Consider the following 24,300-nt stretch of genomic DNA (forward strand, 5'->3'; position numbering starts at 1 on the left):
ACCAAGAGGGGACAGGACCTAAACCCATCCCACTAATGTGAGTACTTCCAGGAAAAGGACAGGAAGGTGCAGCTGCACAGCCCTGACATCAAACCAAGCTACAGCTGTCTCCAAAGTGACCCTCTCTGTGCCCTTGGATAAGATATTGCACATTAATGCCTGCAAATCTGATTATTCCAAGGCTCCTACTGTCCCCATTCAACCAAACAAGCTCATCCAAACTGGAATAAAAGATTTGTGCTCCTTTCCCAGGAAAGCGTCCAAGATAGTAAAAAAAGCCTGTGAATTAGTGAAGAATTTAGTGTCTCTGTTATTTCTAGAGCTTTTTGTTTAAGGAAAAGCCAGGAGCCCACGTGCTGCCCCAGAAGTTGCGTGAGGAGCACCACACCCAACCTCCAGCAGTGCTGGGGACAAAGAGAGGCAGCAAAGGGGACAAGGGGTGCTGAGGGCTGGGGTTTATTGGCTATCCTTAGCAGCAAAACAGTGTTCTTAAATACAGGGATAAAATCAATATTCCTCTTTTAGTGGCAGTTTGCCAGGGGAAGGGCTGGGCTGCCTGCCCCAGAGCTCTATGTGATGACGGTGGGCCCGGAGCGGCCGGTTCTCTCGTGGAGCTGGGAAAGTTTCAGTGCAATGGAAATGAGAGGTGCCAGCATCACCTGCAGGGAGGAAACAGAGGGCTCAGAACTGCAGGGCTGCACGTGCAGCCTTCCCACACTGCATCTCTCAGCACCCAAAGCTCAGCTCTCCTGACCAAAGGCTGCTTTGGGCTCACAACCCCAGCTCTGGGACCAGGGACAAGGATGCAGTGCTCAGAGAAAATCCCAAGCTCCAGTGGTGCTGCTGTCACCCTCCCTGTGTTTTATCCCAAACTCCACATCAGCACAGGACAGGTAAATCCTAAGTTCCCCCCCACCTCAGAATGGGGGATTTTCAGTCTTTTTGTCAATTATGTCACAGGAAGTTAGGCACAAAGAGCCCACAGAGTGTTTGCTGGGGAATGCAGAATCAGAGAAGATCCTGAGTTGGAAGGATCCCCTAGGATCATGGAGTCCAGCTGCTGGCCCTGCACAGACACCCCAAATATCCCACCCTGTCCCTGGGAGCATTGTCCAAACACTCCTGGAGCTCTGGCAGCCTTGGGGCTGTGCCCGTTCCCTGGGGAGCCTCTTCAGTGCCCAACCATCTTCTGGGTGGAAAACCCTTTCCTGATATCCAGAATAAACCTAAATACAAGAGGAGGATTCTTTTCCTCCAGTGCCTACAAGAGCTCAGCAGCATTTATAAATGATGTTGCAGAAAATTCACTGAACTCAGTACAGAACAGGGCAGTCTCACCTTAGGGACAGCTGCATCCTGTGATCCCACTGATTTTTTAAAGCAGGCACAAACCTTTGGTTCCCAAAATTCCTGTCACCCCCACACATCTCCAAGCAAAATGGGGCTAAGAAAGGGCTGAGCTGTGGCAGCCAGCAGAGGCAGGAGTGAGGTGCAGCACCCACCTGTGGGTCTTGGTTGATCTTCTGAGCATCCTTCTCGTAGCTGTCGATGTAGAGGCGCACGGTGGCCCCGGCGCTGCCGGTGCCGCTCAGCCGGAAGATGATGCGGGAGCCGTCGGAGAAGATGAGCCGCAGGCCCTGCTCGGGACATGGGAGGGAGGGAAGCTCTCAGCTCTGGGCTCCTGGGTAGCCAAGAGGTTTTCCATGATCCCCATGGTGCCTCAGGTTTTGGCTTTTCTATTTTTCACATTCTGTGCTGTTTTAGTGTGTAATTCTGAGATTCATGTCAGGGGATGGTGAGCTCTGCACAGAGCAGGGAGACAAAACAATTCCTGCTCCAGCTGGGCACCAAGGACAAATGATCCAAACCTCAGGCCCAGGAGCATAAACAGCAGAATCAAGAGAGAAAAAGGATGGGACTGCATAACCTAAAGCTGGGATGGGACAATGAACTGCAAGATGCAAATGGAGCAGAACTGATCCCAGTGAGAGACCCCGTGCCCAGCTGGGCATTTTGGGACCATTTTGGTTCATCTTGGGTGCAGCCCTGGCTGGGCTCTTGTGCTGCCCAAGGTGGATCCATTTATCCTTTTAATAAATCCCTGCTTTGTTCTTCAACTCTGTTTAGTCTCTGTTCTAGGTCAGCCTTCACAAGCATTACCCAGCGTGGCTGTGCCTGACCTGCACCATCCCTCCTCTTCAGGGAGCCACAGAAAGCTCCTGTGTTCCCTTGTCCCCACTCCCAGAGGGATTAATGCCCATCCTAACCCACACTGCAGAACCTGAAACAAGAGCCAGGGCTGCCTGCCAGACACAGCATTCCAGCCCACTGCTCTAGATGGAGAAAGGACATGGAGAAAACAGTCCCAGTTCAGGCCAGGCTGTGCCCACCTGGTTCCTGGAGACGCTGCCATCCACGGGGTCGTTGTACTCGAAGTTGTCAGCTTTCTCCACCGTGTAGACTTTGTCCCCACTCGACAGCTGCTTCCCCACGAAGGAGCGGTCAAACATCACCGCCTCCAAATCCTTCATCATTTTGTTGGCAGCATCTGCATCCACCTCCTCATAGTCATACCTGCAGCCAGCACCGTGCACAGGGATTAGGGAGGGGAGGGTGCAATGAGTTGGGATGGTTTGGGATGCCCTTCTTCGAGCTCTGTGGGTGTTCTTTGCTCCCATCCTGAAGGGGAGGACAGGCAGAAAAGGCACATCAAAGCACCAGGACACATTGCCCAGAGAAGCTATCCCTGGATCCCTGCAAGTGTCCAAGGCCAGGTTGGACTGGGTTTGGAGCAATGTGGGATAGTGGAAGGCGTCCCTGGCCATGGCACTGGATGGGCTTTAAGGTCCCTTCCAACCAGCCCAGTGTGGGATTCTGTAAAAAGAGAGGAGGATCTGTGTGCAGCACTGCAGCCCTATCCACACAGATCCTTGGGATGCAGCACAGCATATCACAGGCATTTGGTGCCAGGAGATGAAAGCACAAAGTGCTGTCTCACACTGAGTATCACAGACCGAGGCCCAGGGCCAAGATCCAACTGACTGCCAAGAATTTCCTGCAGTTGTGCCCACAGCACCCCACCAGCTCCCTCGTGGTTACTGTGAACACCCTGAGTGCATCCCCCAGCAAAGTGCAGCTGTGACTGCAGCAGGAAAACATCCAGTGCCAGCTTTGATGTCCCTGCCCAGCAGAGAGTGGCTGGAGCCCACTCCAGGATCCCAGATCTGTGTTCCCACTGCCAGCGGGATTTGTGCCGCTCTGTTCGCTGCCTAGCCCTGAGCTCAGCCTGCTCTGCTCACATCCCTTGAGTGCTAAAAGGCTGCCTTTTCATCCTAGACTTTGGCATTTTTCCCCAGGTTTCCATGCCTCAGATGTGTGCTGGCTTTTTGGTGAGTCGGGGGGGAAAAGAAAATTTAAAACAATCAAAGGAAAGGCAAGTTCTTTCACTTAGCAATTTGAGATGGAATTTTCATGTAGATCTTCCAAGCCGAAAGATTTCTGCCTAATGCTTTCACAGTGCTCCCACCTCTGCTTGTGTGCAGACTAGTTCTCACTCCTTCCCTTGCCATCTTCCATGTCTACTGCAGCTTCAATTTGAGTATTTGGGGACTAGACAGGAACTCAGCCAGGCAAATAACAGCCATGGGGCTGGGCATCCATTCTGTGAGATGCTGCTGTCACTGAAGATATCACAAATTAACTTGTGATGTGGGGGTCTCAAGAATATTGATCCCATGGCAAAAATGACTCGGAGGAAAAATCTCAATTGAAAGGAAAACAAGGTACTTTGCAAGTATAAAATGTCCAGACTTTGGCAGCAGATTTACATCTGGAGTAACAATCCAAAGCTGGAGACCACGAAGGGTTATGGTGAATCCCCATTCCATGGCACCCAGGAATGCTGCCAAGTGTTCGGGGAGTGGAACGACACAGGAACAGCCTGATGGTGACACTGCTGTGCCACTGGGGCTCTGCTCTGCTGCAGGACAGGGAATGGGAGGTGTCAGGAGCACTTTTCCCACCTGGTGAAGAAGTTCCTGCCATACTTCTGCCAGTGGTCCTTCATGATGTCCTCCACGCTCTGCTTGCGGGCGGCCAGGATGGAGAGCCAGGCCAGCACTGCCCACAGCCCGTCCTTCTCTCGGATGTGGTCGGAGCCTGTGGGGAGCCACAGCACAGACACAATTCCCACTCCTCACACCACAGCCCCCACCTCATCTCCTCTCCCCATCCCCCTGCAGAGCTCACAAACGGGAAGCATTTCCAGAGCTCCATCCCTGCTGTGTCATTAAAATGGGTCAGGATCTCATCTGCTCCAGCTCTGGCCCAAATAAAACACTCAGCATCTTTTAACACACACACACTCATTGTTCACACATCCTTAACTCTGCTCCCAAGGAAGTCATGGGGAATGCACAGTAAAAAAGGCATCAAATAAAAAACAAAAGGCAAATGCAAAGGAGCAGCTTGGGAAGGAGAGCATCAACAAGAAGAACAACTCCTCAGCAGCTGTTGTGTGCTGTCTGCCAAGGAGCACCCTGGGACCATCTCCTGGCCCAGCACCAAGGGGAATGTCAGCCCTCCTGAGGAACCAAACCTCAGCAACCCAAAATCACCCCAGAACAGGGAGGAGCAGGGCAAGGAGCAGCAGCCACGGGGCTGGCAGCAGCAGAGCAAGGAGAGGCTCCATCCCCCTGCAGAGACCAGGAGAGCCTCCAGCCTGCTCTCACTGGGGGCTGCAAAAGCCCCTCTCTTGGCTCAAGAAGGATTCACAGAGTGGATCAGGTTGGAAGGGACCTGTGGGGCATCTGGTCCAACCTCCCTGCTCAAGCAGGGCCATCCCTGAGCCCAGGACTGCAGCCAGATTTTTGATGTTTCCATTGAGGGAGGCTCCACACCTCTCTGGGCAATCTGTCCCACACAGTAAGGAAATTCTTCCTCGTGTTCAGGTGGAATTTCCTGGGCCCCAGTTTGTACCATTTCCTCTTGTTGTGGATTCCCCCAAAGCTGGCACTGCAAGGAGAGCAGGAAGCAGCCAGAGCCAGCCCAGCCTTGCCCTGGAAGCACAGTGGGATCACACAGCACTGATCCCTTGGGAAACCCGAGAGTGCTGGACCTTGCACAGCCCCCAAATGAAATGGGATCAGATGGCCCAGAGCACACCCAGCCCACACTCGGTGCCTCTGGCACCCTGTGCCCCACAGATGCAAAACTTTCTCCTTCCCACCCTGGAAAACCTCCAAACAGGTATTAAAGAAATGCCAGGAGCACTCCAGAGCTGCCATGCCACCCTCTGAAGGAGTGCCAGAGTGGGAATCCTCTGGGGAAGGGCTGGGGGCAGGGCAGGGGTTACATGGTGCTTTGCACAAATCCCACTGTTGTTGATGTGGCCATAAATTATCCCCACGGTCCCTCAGGGTGGAGAGAGCTGGGCAGAGGTGATGGAGAGGAATGCTAAATAAACACCAGTCCCATGTGATGTATCAACTTATTGCTGGAATAAAATAGCCAGGGAAGCAAGCAGGAATTCTGTCATGTCGCATTACTCTAATTGCTGCTGCACTCCAGTCCCACTGCCCCACAGTTTGTTTCAATTTTTACTGGGTCTTTGGGCTGCTCTTTCACCTCTCTCCCTTTCAACACTCCCATTCAGTCCAGCTCCAAACAACTCCTCATTAACTTCCTGTCAACCAACCCTCCTCACCCCTTTTCATTCCTTTTTCCTTCCTAAGTGCATTTGTCACATGGGCAAACCCCTTTGCATTTTAGGGGAGTCCAAACTCCTGGGCCCTTTCCCAATCTGTTCCCCCAAACTGTTTCAGCTCCCTCACCTGGATGTGCTGCTGCCAGGCCAAAATCCCAAACCTCTCTCTCAGACTGGAATCACTTTGATTTGGGAGGCAGTCCCTTAGGGATGGAGAGAAACTGAGCTTGTTGCTCATACAAAGGTGGAAACAGTTTGGGGGAGCTGCTCATTTGAGATCATCTCCCACCAGCAGCTCCAGGAATTTGGTTTTATTTTTCTCCTGAAGCACCAGTGCCCTCTCATTAGCCAAGGTCCAGGATATAAACTCAGCAGATGCTGAAATCACTCAGGGCAAAACTCCAGAATCTTTCTTTACTCATTATTTACTTCAAGATTTCCTTACAGTGATACCAGGTTCTCTGAAATTCACTTTTTCTTCCAACCCACAGCCAGATCCCAGCCCCACATATCAGAGTAATATCTGGCTGCAAAAATATTGCTCCTGGAGACTGCTGAGCCCCACAGCAACCTGCTGCCTCCCAGAGCTGTGATCCCATTCCTCAGCCCCAGGAAAGCTGGGGTAATCCTTTCCTGTCCAGCTGTGCACCCCAGCTCCACATTCATTCAAAGCACTTCACTCCAGAAATTTGGGGGTTTAAGGCACCCACACACAAGCTAAAAGGTTTTTCTGGGATGGTGGTGTGAAAACACAGAAGGTTTGAGTGAGGAATTCCCTCAGGACCTTGTGCCTTGCATATCCCATCAGAGATGCTTAAAGAACAGGAAAAACACCCCAGGGAGAGTTCAGACCAGATAAAACTCACTCAGCCTTTGTGCAGGAATGGGGTGGTGATTCAGGGAAGGTCCCATTTCCACAGGCAGGACACAAAGCCACAGGGGAGATGCCAGGGAGAGCTCAGGGCATGCAGAGACCTCCTGGGAATCCTGACTGTGCTGAGCACCCTGCTCCAGCCTGGAGCAAATCCTGCTCCCATCCACTTCCCTGCACACCCCAGTACATTCCTTGTGATGTTCACTTTGTTTCTCAGTAACTCAATAACTCACTTAGACTGTTCAAAGGCAAGTGTTAATTTAAACTTTATAAATCATACCTTGTGTTCAGAACAGGAAAATGAGGGCCCTATTAAGCTCAGAGATTTAATAGTGACCTGAAACCTTCCCTAATAAAACTCAGTGCTCCAAACCGTATTTCTTTCCAGAAATGAAAACATTGAGAAGGTTTTCCTGGCCACCAAGAGTTGAAAAATACTTTTAGCATTGCATTTAATCCCCACAGACTCAGTGACCAGGCTACTAAAGAGGCCCCCAAACCTCCATCCCCACGTGCCTTCCTGGAGAACTGGAGGAGAAGGAGCTCCTACCCCACAAAACCTTCAGCATTGTGTTCATCTCCACCCTAATTCCTCCAAACCCTTTTTTATATTTTAATGTTTTACAAGTATTAACAACTGCAGATGAAAGATAAATCCCAAGCTCTAAAGAATAAACAACTAAGAGGAGGAACTCCACCATCATGGGTGATATTGGGAACACTGACTTACCAGTCCCAAAGCTTTCCTCTCCACACAGAGACAGTTTGTTTGCATCCATCAAGTTTCCAAAGAACTTCCAGCCCGTTGGAGTCTCGTACAGAGCAATCTTTGTGGCCTGGGCCACCCTGCCAAGGTAAGAAGGTCAAGTCACATCCCTGGATTCTCAGTGCTCCCAGGGGAAATGGGATCGGCAGCTCTCCTGGGGTGCCACTGAAGGCAGGGAGAGCAATCCCTCTATTTCATCCCAGTGTGGTATCTGGGAGATGGGTGGGACGTGCATTTACAGAGCAGATACAAACACACAGCTCTTCAGAGCAATATGAGGTTGCAGATCTCAAAGCATTTCACCAAGAAAGTGTAACTATCAAATTGAAGGAAAAGAAGGGTAGGGAAAGCCATTTGTTTGGGCTTATTTGTAGGGAAGAGAAAGAGCCAAAGCTCATCCCAGTTCTGCCATGTCCCCAGGCAGGGTTTAACCCACCAACCCTCGATGCTGCTCTGGCACTGCTGCACTCCTCACTGGAGCAAACACACGGGACAGGTTGGGGTGAAACCCCAGGAAATGGGCACAGCATGCCCTGGCAGGGCTCCCTGCCCACAGGGGGGTTGTTACCTATCCAGGGCTGTGCTGGCCGTGTCCTGGCAGGGCTCCCCACCCACAGGGGGTTATTGTTACCTGTCCAGGGCTGTGCTGGCCGTGTCCTGGCAGGGCTCCCTGCCCTGCGCCTGGCCACAGGGGGTTGTTGTTACCAGTCCAAGGCCCTGGTGGCTGTGCCCTGGCAGGGCTTCCCACCCACAGGGGGTTGTTGTTACCTGTCCAGGGCCCTGCTGGCTGTGCCCTGGCAGGGCTCCCTGCCTACAGGGGGTTGTTGTTACCTGTCCAGGGCCCCGCTGGTGGGCATGCTGCGGGCCAGGCCGCGCACCCCGGTCTGCTGGAAGTAGGGGATGCTGAAGATGTTGGCGGCGATGACGGCCACCGAGTCGGAGGGGTTGACGAAGAAGCCGTGCTTGCCCAAAATCATGTTCCGGTCCTGGGGGAGACAGCACAGGCACAGCTCAGCTCCCTGCCCAGCCCATCAACCCAGCAGCTCCCAGGATTTTCTGAAATAAACACAGAGCTTTGGAGAGGTTACACAGCAGCACCTCCACGGTGTTTCGCCTTCCTGCTGGTTTTTCACAGGTTTAAAGTTATTTAATTACAGTTTGGGATAATTGACTATTACAGTTAAATCCAACTATTTCTGTTGTGGCAGACTGCAGTGAGTGGTTCACTTCACTCATGATTACAGAGGAGAGAGGCAGAGGAAAGGTGCACCTCAGTCCCCAGAGCTGGTTAGAGGGAAGGAAGGGGAACTCTGAGCAGCTCCTTTACCCCATCTCCATCAAAGGCAGCTCCAAAGTCGTACTCTCCCGTCTTCATGGTCTGCACCAGGTCAGCAGCATAGGTCAGGTTGGGGTCAGGGTGGTGGCCCCCAAAGTCCTCCAGGGGGGTGCAGTTCACAGCTGAATTTGCTGGGGCTCCCAGCTCCTCACACAGGATCTTCTTCACATAAGGGCCCACAACTGTCTCAGCAAAACAGAGGGGAAAGAGTTGGCTCAGCCCTCAGGCAGCTCTGCACCACCCACCTCAGGCTGCTCAGTTTGGGTCACTTTGGGTGCTTTTTAGTTTCGGAGCTCTCATCAAAATCCACCCCATCCCTGCAGGTGTCCCAGGCCAGGCTGGACAGGGCTTGGGGCAACCTGGGCTAGTGGAAGGTGTCCCTGCCCGTGGCAGAGGTGGAACTGGATGAGCTTTAAGGTCCCTCCCAGCCCAAACCATTTCAGAATTGCATGAAACATTTCACAGAATCCTAGAATGCTTTGGGTTGCAAGGGACTTTAAAGACCAGCTCATCCCAACCCCCAAAACACAACACTTGACAAAAGAAAAGACACAAAAAGTTTGCTCCTGAAAAGAAAAAATCCAGTGTGCTACAAACCAAACCCCAAACTTGCAATAGAAATTCCTGGAGTAGGTGACAAATCCCCAAGGACCCCTGACCCCACAGTGCCCCAAGCCCTTTTTACCCCCGTGCATGGCATCGATGCGAATCTTGAGCTGGTTCTTCCCTGAGAGCAGCTCCTTCAAGGCACTGAAGTCAAAGATATTCCTCAGCATGCTGGCATAGGCTTCCACAGAGTCCACAATTTCCACTGGAAAAGAGGAGACAGGGATCAACCCTCACAGCTGGAACTGGGACAGCCCAGCCAAGCCCCATTGCTGTGCTGAGGGCCAGGGCTCAGCACAAAGCCCTTGAACATCCCGAGGATCAGAATAGGGACAGGAATAATGGGGCTAAATTAGGGATTTAATTACAGGCTCTCACTGCTAATCAGGTCACAAGTGGACCAACAAAATCAAACTCTGTTCCCAGTTAAGGCTCCCTGGACTTCCTTCAAGAGGGCTCAATCCCACTTCACTTAAAAATTCACTTAAATTTAAAAATCTGTATATAAAATCAGATCTTTATTTTCCACCAAAGTAAATGGGAAGTGTGAACTTCATAGTTCAAAAGTTGCACCTTTGCAGCCAACACAAAAACAAAATACAGCATAAAAACCCCACTACGAGACTGAGAGAAATACCAACTTTTATAATCTTTCAACTTTGTTAATTACAAGCACCAGGAGATAGTAAAAAAGTACTTGCAGTATTTTTAAGAAGTCTTTTTCTGATTTATTTTCATATTTCACTGCTGACTGAGAAAAGTCACATGTGAAATGTAACAGCTTTCCCACTCACAGTGACAACTTTTATATCTGAGACCATGGAAAAAAAATCAGTTGAAAGATTAAACTCTGCCATTTTTAATTAGGAAAATGCACTGTAACTGCATTTTTCTGTTTTCAAGTACATGTTTGTCTTGCAGAAAAAACAGCCTTTGATTTTAGGGAAGTTTGATGGATCAAGGTTCTGCTACTGAAGTAGAAACTTCTGTAGGACAGAAAATTATATCAATCAAAATCAACAACTAAATAAATGCCAGGAGCAATGTCCTCACTGGGATTATGCAACAGATGAGAAGGAGAGGTCAGAATGGCCACAGAGCCCCAATTCCTCCCCCTTGCCAAGAGGAAGAACATTTGTTTACCTGTAAATGGCTTAAATTTGTTCTCCAAGTCAAACTGCTGCTTGCCAATGGTGCCCAAGTCCACCTGGAGATCTGGGCAGATTGCATATTCCTCAATTTTCTTGCTGATTTGGAAAATTTTATCCGTGATGGCTTCAGGAGCAGGACCTGCAAAATGAAATGGGCAAGGGGAAGATGTTAAAGAATTCAAGTGCAAGAGGAGTGAACTTGAGGAACAGAGCAAAGACCTGGGCTGGGAATGGAGAGGAACACCAGGGAATGAGGGGAGCAGAGCATCATTTGCTCCATGAGGGAAACCACTGCTCAGGGCACTGATTCCTGGGATGTGAAGAGAAACTCTCGGGTGGTGTGGGAAATAAATTTGTCAGGAATTCTCCAAGCCTGGCAGAAGGCTCACCCAGTGTGCATCTGTATGCAAACCTTGAGACAAGAAATACTGACTTAGAAATGCCATGGAACAGGACAGACATTGCTGAGAGAGAAATTAAACTAGAAACAAGTTTCAAAGGATGGCCTTGCAAATAAGACTGGATACTTTGGAGAAATAGAACTGTGAAAGATGCTTTGTAGGAGGACCCATAAAGAGTAATTTTAGATGATTAGCTTGAAGGCATATACAGCATGGTGTGACTGAAGCTGATAGGCCAAGAAACACTTATGGTGTATTATAATTAGGAAATAATTGGTTTCTGATTGTGATGGCGTGAATTGTAACACCTGTATTGTCTCACCCTTCACACGAAACCGAAAATGGAATAAAAGTTTTTAAACACCTCTCAAGGGCTCAATCCCACAGGGAGGACCCCAGAGCTAATCAATAATAACAGCAGAGAGCAGAAGGCAGCAGGAGGAGGGCTGACCTCCGTTGGCAATGTTGAATTTGATGCCGAAGTCGCCGCTGGGCCCGCCGGGGTTGTGGCTGGCCGTGAGGATGATGCCCCCGATGGCTTTGATCTTGCGGATGAGGCAGGACACGGCCGGCGTGGACAGGATCCCGTTCTGCCCGATCACCAGGCGCCCGATCTGCAGGGGAGGAGCACAGCACAGCTCTCAGGGCAAGCCCAGCTCCACACTGATGGTGTGGCTGCAGCTCTCTGGCCACAGAGACAAACTGACACTTCCCCAGGCGTCGTTCTGGGAAAGGCTGTGAGAACAGCAGAGAAAAGAGTGAGAAACAATTCTAATCCTGGTACTGTGAACGTGTGATGGAGATTTGTTTACCTAAGGGTGGTTTCTTAATTAACCAGTGGTGATGGTGTTTTAATTAAAGGTCCAATCAAGTCCATGTCTAGCTAACTAGGGTATTAAAAAAGCAATGGGCTTCATAATTAAGGAAATTAATCAGCCTTCTGTAAATGCATGGAGTTTATGTAACTTATTGCCCAGTTGCACTGACAATGTTGGAGGTTTGTACAAACAGGGTGGGACTGCTGGGACATGTTCCTTGAGCTTTATTGTGTCATCAGTCTCTTACATGGTTGAGACAATTGAAAGGTGGCAACAGCTCATGGCCTGCCAGCAGCAGCCAAAGATTTCTTTGGTACAGAGCATTTAAAAAACTTTCTAGCCAACAGCATATTGCTAAAACTTACAGATAATTGTTCTAGCCAATCACTAAAAGCACACCTACACCTGCTTCACACAATGCTTATTTTATGCTTTCTATTAACAATCCACAATATTCCAGTATCAAGCCTAAAACCTTCTACTGTCTTGCTAGGCATATTTTTCTGCAGTTTTAAGGTCTATCTTAACCAAGCCTAAAACCCAAACTATTGTTTCATGTCCTTGCTTGCTGTACTATTGTAACTTTCCTACTTGCAGCTAGCTCTAAGTTCTCTGCTCTTTCTGTTTCTGAGGCCTCTCACAGCTTTCTGAAAGTCTTCCTACCTTCACTATTTCCCACAGAGCCCAAACCCCAGACTCTGCCAGCAGGTAAAGCACAGCCCTGCCCAAGCTCCCCACGGTGTGTCCAACCCTGCTCTGTTGGAGCATTTTCCTCCATGAATGCTGCACATGGATGTACTGGAGGGCTGGCATTAAACACCACCAAAACCAGCATTCCCTCTGGCTGTGGCCTCAAAATCTGCCTTCAAAACACACATGGGGCAGAGAGAAGCCAAAAGAAGACAAAACTTGACCATCCTGGGAGCAGCTGCAGATTCTTCCTCACAGGGGGCAGCACACCTCCTTCCCATAAACCCAGGGAGGTCTCTGAGATGGATCCAGAGCAATGTGCTGAGCAACACAGCACCTTCAGAATCCAGGCAATAAACCAGGAGGTGCAGAATTCCCTGGAAGAACACACTCCTTCCCACAGCCCCCAGATGAGGTGACAGGATTTAAAACCCCACCAGAGCCCTCTGCACCAACTGAGGGGGTCAGACCCAGAACAGGCTGGGGAAAGAGGAGGGATTTCATTCAATCCCAAGCTGGAGCAGGAATCAAGAGCAGCATTCCCAGGCTGTGCTGGGTGCTGAGCCAAGGGCACGAGATGGCTGTGATTCCTGTCCCCTGGCACTGCCAGGTGCTAAGCCCCAGCCTCGCTGCCCATCAGTTATTGCATGGCCCAGCTGTCACAGCCCAGCTGCACCTCTAACAAACAGCAGAAATGGGGAAAAGCACTTTACAAACCCAAAGTGAGGGCCCTGCCTCCAGCTGCCCAGAGCAGCTCATACTGGAGCCCTGATTTTGCCCACACACTGATCACTCATTTATTGCACCTCATGTTTCATTTGAAGCAGGGTTTGCTTTGCCCCCATTCTCAGACACTCTTGTCCTGTGCTTTATTCCAGCCTCCAAACCTTGCTCCTTCAGTTTCCCTGAGAATTCATGGGACCTTCAGGAAGCTCCTCTCCAAAACTTCCCCTCCTGCTCCCCAGTTTCCCTCTGAGGGTCACGTTCTGCAGCACCCCTGTGCATCAGTGCCCCAGGAATGCTGCAGAGGAAGGGAAAAGAAGGGACTTTCCCTGCCAAAGCAGGCAGCAGCTGCAGGAGAGCTGGATGAACACATCAAATCCCTGTCCTTGCCCTCCTTGCACACCTGAACTGCAGCTTTTCCCCACAGCAAGGAAGGAAAGGAAGAAACACTTGTCTCTATGTGAGCTGCCCTGTGATTTGGGTCCTCCTTGGCTCCCAGAGGTTTTCAGCTGCCATTCCCCACCCATCCACTGCTAAATCCTTTGTGGTAACCACTGGGGAAGGTTGTTCAGTGTAACAATGTGCTGAACTATTTACACTTGATCCTTTTTGAGTCTGTGGAATTTCTTATGAAGAAAACCTCAGGCTGCAATGATGGACAAACCTTTCATGGATTTCTCAAAGCAGACCCACTTTGTGCAGCAAGTTGGGGTTACAGCACTTCAAAACCATCCAGGCAATAATTCCACCCTGCTTTTACTGAAAGCCCCATGAGGATGCACACAGGGACCTCCTGCAGCCCCTCCTCCCCCCAGGACCACTGGGAACAGCTTTTCCAGGCCATGGAAGCTCCAGGGTGTCCCCAGCCCACCCTTGCAGCCCTTTCTGTGCAGGAGATGCAGCCCAAGCCATCAATCCCACACCCTGAGCACAGCACTGGCAGACATGAGCCAGACTGAGGAGAAAAATCCATGGAAAATACCCAAACCAGCCCCTAAATCCTATTTAGGCAGGTCTGGGCCCAGTGCTGGAGGGCAAAGTCTGAGCTGGTGAAGATGAGCCTGATCTCCCCTCACCAGCAGATCTGTCCTGCTGTCAGCACTCCAAGCCTGGCTCTGTGCACATTTTCCAGCTCTTCTGCTCTGCCCATGCACTGATGTCAAAGGAAGACATTAATCTGCAATGCCTGAAGACTTTTTTGCCCACAAGATAGAAAATAGATTGATTTTAAAAATAAATGAATAAAATTCTCTCATCCTCTTTTCCCATTTACTATTGATTACACTGGTTTTTGTCAAACAAATTCCTAAAATCCAGGTACCTTTGCACAAGCTTTGCAAGCTCTTTGCACAAATCCAGGTCTTTCTCTGCACTGAGAGACCCAGGACAGACAGCAGAGCCTTTTCTTCTTAAAAAGCAGAAGGAAACAAAGACAAAAGCCCATTGCATGAACCACGATCTACCACAAACACACAAGCCTCTTGCTCTGCTTCCAAAACACAGAATTCCAGCACAACTGAGCTCCCTATAAAGGCTGTCACTCACTTGCTGACTCTCATATCAATTTTCAAAGGCTCCCTAAGCATTTATCCCACAGCCACAACTTACACCTGGCGAGAAAGGCAAAACATGGTTGTTTCTTCTCCTTTGCCACTCTGATGGCTCTCCTCGTTAGTTCCTTTCTGAACAGTATCAGGGGTTTATATTCTTGTGCAAAGACTGAAAAATCCATAGGTGCCAACAGCCTGGGGCATGTCAAGGCACAAAACAGGAACACATAAACCCCAGCAGAATTTATTTTCCCTTCTCCACATGTATTCTCTGCCCAACTGCAACACTTAGAGTGAAAATACAGAAATTTCTGTACTCCCCAGCTGATCTGCCATTAAAAACATCACTATTAGTAGTTGAATAAAGCCTTTGGGGAAATTAAGTCTCCCAATGCCTAATTTCTGCTGGATTTCTGCATTTCTCAGCCACACCCCACAGGAACTCAGCCGTTTAACAGTTACCGACCCCGTTGGCAGCAGCCATTTGGACAATCAGTTCCACTGCAGACTTATTGAGGTACCTCCCATCACCTCCAACCACCAGAGAGGCTCCTTGGCGATCCCTTAGGTCTATGGAAAAAAATATACTCTGGATAAAGTTCTGCAAATAGTTCAGCTTGGATTCAAAGTAGAAGGTCTTCCTCCGCAGGCCGCTGGTTCCCGGTTTCTGGTCGCTGTAGGGAGATGTTGGCACCGTCACCAGAGGCAGGGGAGCGTCTTCCATGGCCCTTTGTCACACAGGTGCATTTAAAAAGTCAAATATGGCAAAATTAACCCCCAACTTTGACACAGCAATGGGCCACCTACGAGACAGGAGCTCGGGGGAGCTGTTGAGCACCCAAAAATAGCTCCCTGCACCTTCTGTAACCGAAGCCGTGGCCTTGCACTTGCGGCGGGGGATCAATGTCAGGGAGAAGGCACAATTCCACACTGCTGTCCCTCACTGTAAAGGATTCCTGTCTTCTCTGTCACCTCCTGGTTGTCACAGGCATTGCTCCCAGCCATCCCATGGAGCCCAGCAGTGTCAATCCCTGCAGATCTCCCTGGGGCAGGGAGGTGGGAGCAGCCCAGCCCCGCTGGGATGCGTTTTCCCAGTTCCACAGGGCAGGGCTGCACTCTGGGGCTCTGGAGGCAAACTTCCAGCAAGATCCTGCTGGAGCTATTTTGCAAAGTCTGGTGAGTTAAAGGTCACTCTTAAAATGGAAGGGAACAGATCTGTTACCTCCCGTTCGCTCATGCGACTCCTGCCCTGACAACCTGACTTCCCACGGCTCCCTGAAGCACAGGGAGAATTTCCAGCAGGAACAGCTGGTCAGCCTTGGGCTGGAAAGCCTCATGAGCCTCAGCTGAGCACCCCCAGCAAGTCTCACCCAGATGAAAACCACAAAAAACTATCAAAGGCTTAGGAAAACTGCATTCCATAACGCTGCTCATTGTGGGACAGCCTAAACACAAACAGAATAGACTCGGATCCCAAGAAACTGCAGTGGAGCCTCATCTTCCCAAGCATGGGGAAGGAAAATGAAGGAAGGGAAGGTGGTGGACTCCCCATCCCTGGAAGTGTCCAAGGCCAGGTTGGACAGGGCTTGGAGCAACCTGGGATAGTGGAAGGTGTCCCTGCCCAGGGCAGGGGGAATAGGTTGGGATTTAGGGTCCCTTCCCACCCAAACCATTCAGTGATTCTAAAATCAGCCTTTGCTCCAAGCCTCTTTAACAACACTCAGAGCCCTCTGCCTGAGCTGCTGGAAACAATTTATAGACACCACTGGGGCAATTAAAGAGCAGACCCTTGGTAATGACTCTGTTAGTCCCACCATTAAAGGCAGCACAAAGGAGATGTACACACAGCTGGATTGTGACAGGTCTGAAGGTGCTCAGGGCCTCTTTCCTGTGCTGCTGATTCTGTCCTTGCTGCAATAATTGATATCTTTTCTTCCAAAGAAGGTCACAGAACCATAAAGTTTGGAGAAGCCCTCTGAGATAATCCAGATAATCCTAAACCTGCCAAGGCCACCCTGACTATGTCCCCAAGATCCTGGTTTATCCATCAGCACACCAAAATGGAGTTGGATAATTTGTGTGACCTAACACACCTTTCACCCCAGCAGTGAGACTGCCTGGGATACACAGGTATCTGCTTGGTGTTTCATCCACCCACACCACTCCAGCATCTTGCAGCACTCTTTATTCCCATGCACAGGGCCAGGTTTCCCTCTAGTGGCACAGAACCCAAAATCCAGCTCCCAAAATGACACCTGGCAGGAAAAGGCCTCAGCAAGCTCTTTGCCTTCTTGCTGCCCTGGGAAATGCCGTGGCATTAAGTGACAGGAGGAGGGCACAGGACACCCAGCAGCTCCTGTGACTGCACACGGGATGGGCTTGGATTTACTGGCAAGGAGAAACCTACAGAGGGTGGGAATTGTGTGAAATTCAGTGCATGTGGAGTGGACAGAGGAATCAAACTCAATTAATGGGAGGAGGGTCATTCATGCAATGTTTATGTACATAAAGTGAAGCACATTCTATTAAATTAAATATAATAACAATAATTATATAATTATATAATTTTATATAACAATTATATACTAATTAATATATTATTAATATTGTAGCAAAGTTATATTATCATATTTACTAATACAAATACAATACAAAATAATAATTAAATAATTAAAAATAATAATATAAATAATGCATAAAAGGCACAGGGACAAGGAGAGTCACACTCTTGGGGTGCTCCCTGGCTCCCAGGGCTTTCCTGTAACATCTGTTTGGGACAAACTCAATCACCAGTCACTGCTTAACCAGCACTGCTCAGGGGTTGGGGATCACACAGCTGCCAGAGGATTCAGAGGTGCAGAATGTCACCAAAGGTGGGTGCTGAGCACCTTTGCCCTGGGGCAGGGACTGGGGAAATGTCCTTTGATCTGTGATCTGGGAGGCTTGGCTGGGGTGAGTGCTCTTTACAAATCACTCAGGTCATCTGCTCCCTCCCCACAGCTGGACCAAGGACACCCAGATCTCCTCCTGGAAGTTGATCCAATTTGTTCTTGGAATCTTTTTCTCCAGGTAAGCCCTGCCAGTGCTTAATTAGCCTTGCAGCTGGAAGTGCTTCCCCACAATCTGCTGGCACAGCAAACAAAGAGATCATAATCCTCTTCCTGGCAGCTCCTCACTAAAACTCCTCTGCCATCAGGCTCTGAGTGCCCTCTCTGCTACAGCAAACAGCCCCAGTGTTTGTCCTAGCAGCTTTTCCCTGTGCTCCTGTTTCCTGCATCTCTTATGCCCATGGCACATGGAGGCTGCTGAGGGAATCTCCCTCTCTCAACAGCCAGCCTGGCACAGACAGGGATATTTTCTAACTCAGGTCTCCTTTTACTGTCCTGCACTTCACACACACAAGAACAAAGTTAAAACTATTAATTAACTGCTGAATTTAATGATAGAAGGACAAACAAGACTGTTCTGAGAGGGCTTAAATTCATTAAACACTGCAGAGCCACAGCTCCCCCCTTGCCTTAATTCCATGGTCCCTACCCAACCCCTCTCCTGAGAGAGCTGTGCCTTCTTTTTTGGGAGATGGAGCCTTCTTCACCTGGAGTCTTCCCCAAGTCTGGGACAGGGCTTAGGTTAGAGCCAGACTCTCCCAGCTCCTCACTCTGACACAAACCCAGCCTTCCTCCAAGCTACAGTTTTATATGTAGGCATTCAGACCAGAAAAATAATTGTGGGGGGAACCCACCACGGAGAGGTCAAACTGAACAGTAATTCCCTGTTCCCAGACCTGCTACACCCTTGGGTCAGGCCTCTCCAAGGTCCAGGGTGCCTTCTCCTCCTCTTCTCCTTTCCTCCCCATTGCTCTCACATTCAGAGGGCAGATAAAGCCAATGTTCCCTCTGTGGGGCTGTGTTTAGCTGCAAGCTTCCTTTTCCAGCTTTGCAGGAATTTTTGACAGCAAGCAGCTGGTGACAGGCATCTCCTTCTGCTCCTTTTCTGTGCTCAGTCAAGAAGACACTCAGCCTAAAATCCTGGGCAACAAATGAAGTAAAACCACTTTACACTTCATCTGTGCCTCCCCTTTAGGGCAGAATCCCATTCCCTTAGCTCCTGCCCTCAGGAAAGCTCCAGTGGCCGTGCTGTCCCTGCACATCGGCCATAAGAGGGTGCCAAGAGCCCTGGAAAAAACCTCTGAGCAGCTGCCAAAATCTGGCACTTTCTGCCCAGGATGACTCCGGTGCAGGCAGCCACTGCTGGGAGTGGCATTTGGTAATGCCAGGACAAAAGGAGCCCCGAAAAAATAAATATATTGCAAGTGTGTTATTGGTCATACAAGGAGAGCTGCTCCCGCTGCAAAACGCTTTGTTTCTATTAAGAATTAATTTAAAATCCGAGTTTGGAAGTTGCTGTAGAGATTCCAGAGGGCAAAAAAGGATATTTGGCAGCATCTCAACAGCACAAGTGCACTCAGATATGAATCACTCCAGAAAGAAGAGACTGTTCTGTTCCTACAACAGCTGAAAAGAAAAGGGCTGACAGGGCTGGGAATGAATCCCCATCTCCAGGTTTGTCCCACTGGCAGGGGCTGAACTTTCCTTTCCAGGGAAGCACTCCCCAGCCACCAGGATTGTGAAACTTTCTGTTCAATGGTCACACCTCACAGCACGCCCAAAATCTGCATTTTATCTCTGCTGTCCTGCCCCTGCACCAGGCAAGGGGAGGGATCCCAGCAGGATTCTCTCAGTGTTCCAGGATTTCTGGCCCCAGCCTGCTGAGATAGAGCCCCTGCCCCTGGGTGCTCTTGGAAATCTGCACCTGAACCCAAAAACATTTTCCAATATCCCAGGTGGCTCCAAACTCTGTCCAGCATGGCCTTGGACACTTCCAGGGATCCAGGGGCAGCCACAGCTTCCATGAAAAACCTGTGCCAGGGCCTCAGCACCCTCACAGGGAGGAATTTCTTCCCTACAGAACGTCCTCAGCCAGTCCTGCTGGAATCCCCTGCACCCAGACCAGATCCTCTCTGAGGGCTGGTGCCCCAGCCCAGGACTAGTGCTCCTGGTGAGGCTTTATTTCCTGATTTTCACTTAAACCAAACATTTCAAAATCAAGAAATGATGTTTTTCTGCATAACTGGATGATCCTGCCAACTGTGTTTGTCCTCTACCCATCACATCTGCTGTTTATTTTGTTGCTCTGCAGCTTGTACTATGAATATGTACTATAAGTGTACATGTTACACTTTAATAACTTCAGAATTCTTTGGTCTTACTGATATCTAAGCTATCTCTGTTTATTTCTAAATTTCAGCTCCTCATCTGAAGCATGAATCAATATTTTGGCCAGCTCAGGGTCATGACAGGATGCATTTCTCAATCCTGGTGAGCTCAAATTTGGAATAACACCTGGACAACAGCTCTCCAGCCCAGCCCCTGTCCCAAACTTTGCCCTGACAAGGGGAAGGCATTTCTGCCCTGCCAGCCCAGCCCCAGCTGAGGTGTCTGCTCATGCACAGTCATTGTCCCAGGAGATTACAGCTAAATCCCTGGTAGGATGAATTTCAACTCTGCCCGCTGGATTTGCTGAGATTAACTGCAAAGCACCTTAGCTCTTTGCTCTGAGCTGGAGTTTCATGAGTGCAGAGTTTAAAATTCCAAAGGGGCACTGAAATTGGACAACCTGACCACTTAATCACCTTCCACTGTAAACTGACATAAGCCAATTAACTTTACAGGCAAAAAGAGTCTAGGCTGGTGTAAAAAGAGGCTGTGAGAGCTGCTGTAGCTGCTGTCTTCTAAAATCCACATCATCTGCAGCCAGGAAATAGCCACAAGTGGTTTTTATTTCCTCACTGTAGATATCACATCTCAATTTCCCCTTCTGCCTCTGAGAAAAACAGTAACATAAGAAAGACAGAAATTGAGGTTTTTCCTACTGGCCTGGAGGATCCAGCATCACCACATCTCACCCTGGTTGCTTTTTGGAAGAACTTTCTTGATCAGCACTTTATTTTGATGATTTGAATCCCAGGAGCTTTTACTCAAAGGGAAGATCTCAGTGGGAGCTGGTCTGGGAGCTGTGGCAGAACAGCACAAGAAAAAGGGAGCTACCAAAAGAGAGCAGTGATAAATAAATGCAACAGCTTTGAGCACTTGGTTTCTCTGGGTAACTGAGGGGAGAGAAAGGTTAAAGAAGACAAGGCAGGAACCCAAACTTCCTGGGGAAGAGAGCAGCATTTCTAATAAATGCCCTGCTTGTCCTGCAGCTATAAAACAAAAGCAGGCACTATTTAACATGCAAGGCACAGCCTGGCACTCCAAACACCTTTCCAGCAACGTGCCTGAGTGTGGCAGCTTTGAGCACTTGGAGCAGTGTTCAGTTAGGAAGGAACCAAGGGCACAGTAAATTTGGGGAGCAGCAGGTGACAATGTCACTGCATCAGCCTGGTGCTGGCTCTATCATCGCACCTGGATTTACAGCTTCTCTCCTTTTTGACATAAAATTATTGCACAGCCACAATTCTGCTGATCAGTGATGCTCCAACAGGACCTGTGAAGATCTGATTTGTGGGATTAAAGACTCAGACTCACCATGTGGGAATAATACCAAGGAAAGCTGGCACACAGACCAAAACAAAGCTGGGAGGCTACACTGGATGCCAACTGGGAATGGCAAACAATTTCAGTTTACTTACAGAAATGCAAACTTTAAATAAGATAAACACCCCTTAATCTTATAACTACAAACTGACTAGTTGCTACCTAAAAATAAATACTTAGTTCCATATTAACCATTCCAGGTGGACACAAAATTCAAGCTAATTTTAGCATCCTTTCCTTTTATGTTGTAAAACTAAAGCTCACTGGTTGTGGTCCTCAGGTCTGTCCTGTGCCTGGAGAGCACCACTCAACCAGATCTTAACACCACGTGATTTTAAAGCATTCATCAGCCACCTCTTCATCCTCAGGACCAGAAATGCACTTTTCCAGCAGTTTTCTTAGTATTACTCAGCTTTCCTCAGCATGAGGCTGCTGAGTTTTCCCCCCAGACCTGGCTGCTGGAACCAGGAGATGTTTGAGTCCCAGCACCTGGACAAACCCACAGTTGCAGGAGCAAGTTTCCATGTGCTGGTCTCTGTTCTGCAGGGCACCTTCTTACCATGAATGAAGCTGTCCATCCTTCTCTTTGAAGGGCAGGGAACTTCCAGTCACTTCATATTTACTATGAAAAAGGAGGATTTTAAGAGACTTTCTTAACTACATTGTGGTAACCACCAGGGAACTGATCTTTGCAATTACAGAGAAACCCCACAAACCAAGCATCCCTCAAGCACTCCAAAATACATCAACATTTATTTAAAAGCAGTGCTTTGTGTTTGCTAAAGAAACCCTCTGGGTTTAGTCACACCACTTCTTGGGACCAGAGTTTTACTGCTCTTGAGTTTGGCAATGCAGTTCCTGCACTGTCTTCATTTAGGCCAGAGCTGCTAAAATGCAGCAAATATCTGTAATCAAGTTTCCAGTGGCTCTGCCCTCTGTACCTCTGGTTACTTATTCAGGCTTTACCTGCTGCTCATTTATCAGCCCACATATTCTTCCACACGTTTCCTTCCCCCACCTCCCATTTTTCCTGCCTTTCCCGAGCATTTTCTGACTTCAGAGCCAATTCTGTGCCAGCACTTGGAATTCACGTGGATAAAATGCTCCAAGGCAAATTCCAGCCGGCAAGGGCAGCCCTTGGGACCCGCTGCTGCAGCTCTGGCAGCGAGCTCAGCTCTGCTCCTACGTGAGTGCCTGCACGGTCCAGGGGAGGATCCGAGACATTCCCAGCCCTCCACGCTTCCCAAAACACCTCATCAGCCCCCACTCTGCTGCTGGAATGGAGCTGAAGTGTAAATGATGGAGAGGTCGGTGCCTGGAATGCTGCCACAGCCCACCAGGCCCCGGGTGCACATCCAAAAAGCTGCACAAACTCACACTTCATCCCAGGGAACAAGTTCTCTGCCTATTCACAGGGATCCTGTCTGTGTGTGCACTCAGGCAGGAATGCTGCATATTCCAACTCCCAGCCCCTCCCAGAACAAATAAATGAAGCAGTGCCTGCTGCTTTTCCATCAGGGAAGGCTGCTCTATCCATCACTTCCAGAGGTGCACGCAGCATCCAAGGATGCTGAGCTATGGAATCAGAGTTGATCAGCTACCACACATCACAAAAGACAAATTTCTACATGGCTTTAAAAGAATCCAAACCAGTTATTTGCTTCTTTACATCCTAAGAAGGCAGCAATCACAAACTTTTTTTTTTTCCTAAGAAGTCAGATATTTACAGGAATTGGGGTACCTGGGAATTTGAAATAGGTAACTCTGAGGTTCTACCCTAAGCACCAGCACCCTCAGCCCTTCTCTCCTTTGTGGTCCACGAGGAAGAATGTTTGCTGCTGGTGTTGGTGTCCCAGGAGAAGGGGACAGTTTTCCTTTGGAAAAGAGTAAATGTAGAGGAAAGCCTCCCTTTGCAAACTTGACTTCAGCACATCTCTCCCCATCAGTATCACACTCCCTGCTGGGATTCCCTTGGGCTGGACTAACCCCCCAGCATCGAGACGCATTCCAGTGCTGTGGAAGGGAACGCTGCCCCCTCCCAACACCTCACAGCTGCCCACCGTGCCGCTGGTTTGTGTTTTAGCTGGAAAACCCAACCAGAGAAGAAGGAATTAGAGCAAAGTCGCGTTTGCCTCCACACGTCCGCCCTGGCCAACGTCCACTCTTTCCCGCAGGCAGGCAGAGGCTGCCGGGGGGGTTTTCCTGCCCGGACCGCGAGCTGTCCCCCGCCAGCCCCGTCACTCATCTGTCACTCACCGCGTTACTTCCACGCCGCGGACACGCCGAGCACCAGCGATTTCCGCCGGCGCTGCGCGGCCGCGCTGCGGGCGGCCGGGGAGCGCAGCCCGGAGCCCCGGGCGCTCGGTGCTTACCCCGTTGGCGGCGGCGATGCGGACGATGAGCTGGATGGCGTCTCTCATGTAGAAGCGGCCGTCGCCTCCAACCACGAGCGTGGCGTCCTGGCGCTCGGCGGGCGGCACGGTGGCCAGAATGCTCTGGATGAAGTTCTCGGTGTAGTTGGCATTGCTCTGGAACACCGTCACCCTCTTGCGCAGCCCGCTGGTGCCCGGCTTCTGGTCGCCGTAGGGCTTGGTCTGCACGGTCACGATCCGCACCATGGCCGGCGCCGGGAGAGTTCCGGGAGCCGGGAGGGGATCGCGGCCGCCACGGCCCCGCCGCCGCCGCGACCGCCCCGCGACCGCCCCTTAAAGGCACCGCCCGCACCAGCCCGCGGGGGACAGACAGCATCCCTGGGCTGGCCTGGCCTGTCACAGCCCCGAGCACCTCCGGGTCCTGCCGCTCTGCTCCATCCGAGCCAGTGTCGTGGAATCATGGCATGGCTTAGGTTTAGGAAAGGGCCTTAAGATTTTCAAGTCCAGCCGCTCCCCAGCAGTGCCGAGGCCACCGCTTAAGCCATGTCCCCAAGTACCACATCCACATGGGTTTTAAATCCCTCCAGGGATGGGGACTCCAGCACTGCCCTGGGCAGCTGTGCCAGGATCAGACACTTTCCATCAAGAAATTTCCCTGAGATCCAATCTAAACCTTCCCTGGTACAACCTGAAGCCCTTTTTCCTCATCCTGT

At 50.0% G+C, this 24,300-nt stretch overlaps 1 protein-coding gene across 2 annotated transcripts; it reads right to left on the minus strand.

Annotated features, from left to right (window-relative positions):
- Window positions 1-440: 440 nt before the first annotated feature.
- Window positions 441-23,895, minus strand: PGM1 (phosphoglucomutase 1). Of its 2 annotated transcripts, none has more exons than XM_009088783.4 (11): window positions 23,588-23,895; window positions 11,290-11,452; window positions 10,430-10,576; window positions 9,366-9,491; window positions 8,672-8,862; window positions 8,176-8,330; window positions 7,309-7,424; window positions 4,023-4,158; window positions 2,391-2,574; window positions 1,503-1,637; window positions 441-659 (listed from the first exon to the last, which is right to left on the minus strand). In XM_009088783.4, the coding sequence occupies exons 1-11, from the start codon at window positions 23,831-23,833 to the stop codon at window positions 570-572; spliced, it is 1,689 nt and encodes a 562-aa protein (XP_009087031.1). In that variant the 5' UTR covers window positions 23,834-23,895; the 3' UTR covers window positions 441-569. The 2 variants fall into 2 exon arrangements, with proteins under 2 accessions (XP_009087031.1, XP_050833152.1); XM_050977195.1 differs by lacking the exon at window positions 23,588-23,895 and adding an exon at window positions 15,086-15,365.
- Window positions 23,896-24,300: the final 405 nt, after the last annotated feature.

This window comes from Serinus canaria, chromosome 8, assembly GCF_022539315.1.
Source record: "Serinus canaria isolate serCan28SL12 chromosome 8, serCan2020, whole genome shotgun sequence".
NCBI classification, from domain to species: Eukaryota; Metazoa; Chordata; class Aves; order Passeriformes; family Fringillidae; genus Serinus; species Serinus canaria.